This window comes from Poecilia mexicana, unplaced genomic scaffold, assembly GCF_051168715.1.
Source record: "Poecilia mexicana isolate PSO_F unplaced genomic scaffold, ASM5116871v1 scaffold_2, whole genome shotgun sequence".
Taxonomy (NCBI): Eukaryota; Metazoa; Chordata; class Actinopteri; order Cyprinodontiformes; family Poeciliidae; genus Poecilia; species Poecilia mexicana.
The window spans coordinates 45,132,207-45,138,317 of NW_028263371.1; the positions used below are offsets into that span (position 1 = coordinate 45,132,207).

The 6,111-nt window shown below is 39.6% G+C and overlaps 1 protein-coding gene across 1 annotated transcript in view; it reads left to right on the top strand.

The window, feature by feature from the left end:
* The window catches only part of LOC106922753 (DIP2 acetate--CoA ligase A), an 87,886-nt gene extending 81,917 nt beyond the window's left edge, over positions 1-5,969 (top strand). The window contains exons 32-38 of the mRNA XM_088001650.1: positions 93-263; positions 2,253-2,314; positions 2,423-2,480; positions 2,596-2,670; positions 3,109-3,283; positions 3,396-3,519; positions 3,619-5,969. Coding sequence (XP_087857776.1) covers positions 93-263; positions 2,253-2,314; positions 2,423-2,480; positions 2,596-2,670; positions 3,109-3,283; positions 3,396-3,519; positions 3,619-3,871 — 918 coding nt within the window. The 3' untranslated portion in view covers positions 3,872-5,969. The remainder of the gene's footprint in view (positions 1-92; positions 264-2,252; positions 2,315-2,422; positions 2,481-2,595; positions 2,671-3,108; positions 3,284-3,395; positions 3,520-3,618) is intronic.
* Positions 5,970-6,111: the final 142 nt, after the last annotated feature.

Genomic DNA, 6,111 nt, shown 5'->3' on the forward strand with positions numbered 1-6,111 from the left:
TCCAGTTTTCATACAATTCTGGAAACTTTTATATCATTTTAAAAGTAAATGTCTGACCCTGATGTAACTCTTCTTTCCTTTCCTTCATCCAGTTGCGAAATGTGAATCTGTCCTGTGTGCGGACGTGCATGGTGGTGGCGGAGGAAAGGCCTCGGATCACCCTCACTCAGACCTTCTCGAAGATCTTCAAGGACTTGGGGCTCTCACCGCGAGCTGTCAGCACCACCTTCGGCTGCAGAGTGAACATAGCAATCTGTTTGCAGGTAAGCAGCAGCTGAAGAACAACATTCCCACAATGCATGGAAAGCAATATTCCTCCTGTTGGTATCTGTAACTGTAATACTGATGGGTTTTTAGGTGTGTGTTGGTAATGGTTGTTTTTTGTTTGTTTTTTTTTTTTGTTGTTGTTTTTTGTCAGAGTTTGTTGTCTTCACTTTACAGGGAAAGGATAAAATAAAGCTAAATGCCACAGGGAATGATGAAATACCTGTAAAACATACGATTTATGTTCTTGGAGTCAGAAAAATAACAGTAAGAATATGTTAGTCTTCAGTCCATTATTTATGCAATTGATCCAATCTTTGCTATGGTACCTGATTATCAGTAATTTAAAAAAATTCTTTTGATTCACTCTAATATTAATTAAACATGTAGTAGTTTCCTATGCAGTCTTAAAAAGTCTAGGAAAGGGTGAAATATGATTTTTATCATTTTACAGAAAAACAGAAAATTAAGTATTAAAAAGATTTAAAATTGACAGACTTTACAGAGTGTAGGCTTTAACTTCAAGATAAAAGTCTAAATGTCTGAAGAAACAGTGATTTATGTTTAGGTAAATATAACCTTAACCTTGTCTTTGATTTACCACATAAATTAAATTTTACCCAAATTCATTGATTTGGATAAGATTTGTTTTAATCAGGACATATTAGTTTTCTAACACCTAATTTTATTTTGGTAAAATAACATAAAAGCTTTCTTAGGAAAGCTACACTCTGCACTTAGTCCTTCTCAGTACTGTTGCTGATTTAAATTTGTTTTCCCAACCATGGTAACTGTTTCCTGTTTTCCCTTTTTTGTGCACAAGTTTATTTGTGTCTGTCCCACATATATTTATATGAACACATGCATCTATATCTCTATCTGTCCTGCCCTGTTCTGTCAGCCCAACAGGTTAGGGAAACTGGCTGAGCAGGTACTGTGGGATGAGAGTGGCCGTTTGCTCTGCAGCTCAGCCTGTGTGTTTATGTGGCCATTTGTTGTTTCTCATGCATGATGTTTGAACATGCTTTGCTTCAGTTCACATTTATCTTCGTTTGCCTTTATTTTTGATCCAATGAGGCTTCATTCAGCTCATTTTCATCTTAGACAGTTTTTTTTTAATTGTATAATTGGATTGTCTCTCATCATTTATAAAGGATTTACTGGGTGTGATTTTTCACATCATACTGATTGATATTTTTCACAGTGTAGTAAAATATGTTTTATGAAATATTTAGTAAATTTCTAAAAACCGTTTGAAAATATTTTATATAGATTTAATTGAGCATGTATTTTTATTTTTATTTTTTACTGTGATAACAGTCTATTGTTTCCTGGCAAACACTAATTGAGTCTTGTTGACATTTTCCAACAATGATCTGCTGCTGCTTCATGGATTGGCATCAAATGACTCATTGAGCTAAATCAGCCCTGTCTGTGTTTTTTTTTTTTTTTGTTTTGTTTTTTTCTCCTCACAGATCTTGCTTATGTGTTGTCCACACATTGCCAGTAGAGTAATGGAAAGCATAATTTGTTGTAGCTGGTTTCACCGCAGTAAAGATAACAGGTCCCACCACCGATGGGATCAGTTTCTGCTTGAGGAATGGTTCACTTAAAACCCAGCTGCACGGCAGGCGTTTAATCACGACAAATAGTTCTCACAGTTTTTGATTCTTAGACATTTACGGGAGAGGAGTAAGCTAAAGCAGATTTAGGTGTTTGTAGTGAAGTTCCAGGAAAATCAAGTTTAGACCGGTTAACCCTCCCTACACTAGATGGGGTCAGAGGATCTGATGGAGGAAATGTCTCTCTGTACATGGTTCAGTCCTAACTCCTGTAGCCTGGCTTCTGGTCGGCTTTTGGCTGCCCCCCTGCTTACTCAGCAGCTGTTTCATAACCAGCTTCCACCTCCTCCTCACACAGCCGGCAAACAGAGGTCACAGCAGGACTGAAGTGGATCGTAACCTCCACCTGTGCTTGTTTTGTTCCAGGGAACATCTGGACCAGATCCCACCACCGTTTATGTGGATATGCGAGCTCTGCGACATGACAGGTAGGGGGCAGTATAGCAACACAGTCAGCGCAAGCAAATTTAACATGAACCTCAATGTAACATAATAATTATATTTCTGGTATTTATGTCATTGTTTCGTTTCTCCAGGGTTCGCCTTGTGGAGAGAGGATCCCCTCACAGTCTGCCCCTGATGGAGTCTGGGAAGGTGAAACATAACATATCCAGAAAAGAAACCGAGTCAATCGTTATGCTGACAGAACGATTCACGTTTACTCACAGTTTGAGTTTTAAAACTGAGACCTGGCTGTCTGCTTGTATAGATTCTGCCTGGAGTAAAAGTGGTCATTGCCAACACAGAGACGAAAGGACCTTTAGGAGACTCACATCTAGGAGAGGTAAGCCCCAGACTTACACTAACATGAAATAACAGGATAGGAATAGATATTTGAGCTTAAAGAAAATACAAAATAATTAAACTTGTTTAAAACAATTAAACAAGTGTTTTACTAATGGACCTGAATACTTGCATTTTCAGTAGCTTAATTTCTGTTTCATACCCAACTTTTTTAATTATAAAATTAGGAAATGAGCCTTATTTCCTGAGGCTCATTTCTCGAGCCTCAGGAAGATAAATACACCATGCTACCAGAAAATAAAATATGAACTGTATCATTGGCCGTACACTGAAGAAAAAAACATATTTGAACTGTAAAGTCACAGCTGTTGTATTGGATGAAGTAAAGCCCCTTAATAAAATGGTCATTGAATGTTATGAGGGATCTAAAATGTCCACCAGAATCATGTGTAAGTCTTAGTGTTTACCTGCGTGACAGATCTGGGTGAGCAGTCCTCACAACGCCACAGGCTACTACACGGTTTATGGGGAAGAGGCGCTGCATGCTGACCACTTTAACACCAAGCTCAGCTTCGGAGACACCCAGACCATCTGGGCAAGAACCGGTTATCTGGGCTTCCTGCGACGCACCGACCTCACCGACGCCAGTGGAGGTGAGCATGATTAGTCCCATTTTTGATGTTTCGCTAGGGAAAACTTAGTGAAACATGTATCTCTGTTGTTAGATTTGTAAATAAACTAAAGGTGAATTTTATCATGTGTCAGAGCGCCACGATGCGCTCTATGTGGTGGGCTCTCTTGACGAGACTCTGGAGCTGAGGGGAATGAGGTATCACCCCATCGACATCGAGACCTCCGTTATCCGTTCTCACAAGAGCATAGCCGAATGGTGAGAAACCGACAACATCTTTAAATTACGTTACTATAATTGAATTTCAAGTATTTAAAATGGAGTGCATTGTTTTCTTCTCCTTCCGCCTCCCTTTAGCGCGGTGTTCACATGGACCAACCTCCTGGTGGTAGTGGTGGAGCTGGAGGGATCCGAGCAGGAGGCCCTGGACCTGGTGGCCTTGGTGACAAACGTTGTCCTGGAGGAGCACTACCTCATCGTGGGAGTAGTGGTTGTTGTTGACCCCGGTGTAATCCCCATCAACTCCAGAGGGGAGAAGCAGCGGATGCATCTCAGAGACGGTTTCCTGGCCGACCAGCTGGATCCTATTTATGTGGCGTACAACATGTGAGGGGCCCGTCTACCAGAGGGTTACCCCCTCCTGTGTCTTGTTTTGTTTTTTTGTCCCACTCCTGGAGAGAGCAGAACATGAATGCCTTGTGTGACCAAGGCGTAGAGTGACTCTTGCTCTTCAACACAAGGCATGAGACCAAAACAGGGATACAAGACTTAGGAAAAAAATAAAAATAAAATAAAAATCCCAGCAGGTATGAGACTGACACAAACCTCATGTCTGTTCCCCTTGTGGATTTTGTGCATCAGCAAATAATATTTTAAAGGGCATTTTTATTTTACTGCTGTGAGTTTTGGATGTATATCATAACTCTGGACTCGTCAATCCCAGGTGCAGCACAGCAGGAGGATTATAGTACGGCACTACGGCGTGCCAATGGATGTAATTTATTTTGTTACGCTCGGAATGGATGGATGTTCAGCGTGTGCTCATGGCAGCACACCAAACGACATTAAAACTACATGTCCAGAGCTTTTTGTGTTACAGGTCCAACACTTTTCATGGAAAACGCATCCTAGCATTACAGCTGTTCTCTTAATTTATGCCCACATTATGAATATGCGTTGATGAAGGAGCTAAAATGATAAAATAAATATGATGAGGCTACTGCACTCCCTCGTATTATCTGGTGGATATAGCAGCATAACTCATTTGAAACTACACTAAAAAATAAACCACTAGCAAACCTTTTGTTTGAATAAGAAAATATCCTACAAATTTATTTTTAAAGTAGCTTTGTGATACGATAGAGGTGTGACAGTCAGAGGTCGTCACACCTCTGCCATTGTGACTCGAATTTGTGGATTTGCGAAAGTTGAGACTTCCCAGGATTTCATCAGGTCGTTGATGGCTGTGTCTTCACTTGGACTCAAGGCAGCCTGCTATGCAGGTCTGATCTTCCCTCAATATTTTCTCCATGGCTTGCTGCAACATTCCAAGTGGTTTTATGGTTAGAAATTCTCTTGTAAATTCAGTGCTGAGTACCTCAACACCTGCTGATCTGCTGGGATTTTCACACACTGCTATCCCTCAGAAAAACAGTGGAATAGAAAATCAGAGTTGACATCAGAGGTCAGAAGAGAATAGTGTTTGGCTCACATCGCAGAGCAACTCACATCAGGTAACGTTTTTTTTTTTTTGTCACCAACCTTCAGATGATGTCGAGTGCATTTGCTGATTCCATCTCGCTTTCTACATCCTGACATGTAAAATAGTGACTGATTAGTTTTAACATGTGATACATGTGATGTGAAAGATGCAGCTCTCTGAATGATTTAATTCCCAAAGTGCTAATTAGTTTAAATCTAAAGATGGACAGGAGCAGGATTGTGATTGTGGATTTCTGTTAGCCGTGAGCTAAAGGACACAAATGAAGCCTTAAGTGTTTTTAAGACGCCTGCTTATATTCCAGCTTAGTTTGTCAGCAGTGTGATGGAGTGTGAATATGCAGATTGAAGCTGGTGTTTATGACAGGTGTTTTACGTTTTAGATTAATATAGTTATACTTGATACAAACATCAGCCACCGCAAACATGCTGAAGCATTTCTATGATTGAAAGTGGGTTTTACAGAAGGTGAATAAAATCATTTCCGGTAGGCATAGCTGTTGTCTTACCCTAATTTTCCTGTGCCGTAAGGTTAAATGAAAGTTTGATCTGCAAATGCACAATATAGATTCACTGTCATGTCACCCTGTTTGTTGCTCCTTTGAATTTTAAAGTTTCTTCAGTGACAAACTCCAGCCTTGTAAGTATGTACAGATTTTGTGTAAATTATTTTTGATGAGGCGGCAACAGGAAACTCCAAATAAAGACTAATTCTGGTATATCTGTCAATTCCTCACTCGTGTACAAAAGCAGTTTGTCACGTGGGATGCCTTGTAAAGATTTCTTCGGTGGGGATGGATACTTCAGAGATGAGGTGATCAAAACGCCAGCACAAAGAGAAGACAGTGAAACTGCAGGGATGTTGCATAAGTCAGAGCAAAGTTTTGTGGTGATGTACAGGAAGATAAAATTATCTAAGTCAGTTGTCATTATTTTCATAACATGATTTGATAATAAAAAATAAAACAAAAAGTACTTTTAACTTAAAATGTCTGTTGTTTCTGCCTCCTGAACATTATTTGTCTGCTTCTCGGCAATGACCAATAAGATTAGTTTATTCTGATATTTGAATTAATATGAGTCTCAACAACATTTAATTTCCCTTTGGCATCAATAAGGTATTTTTGAATT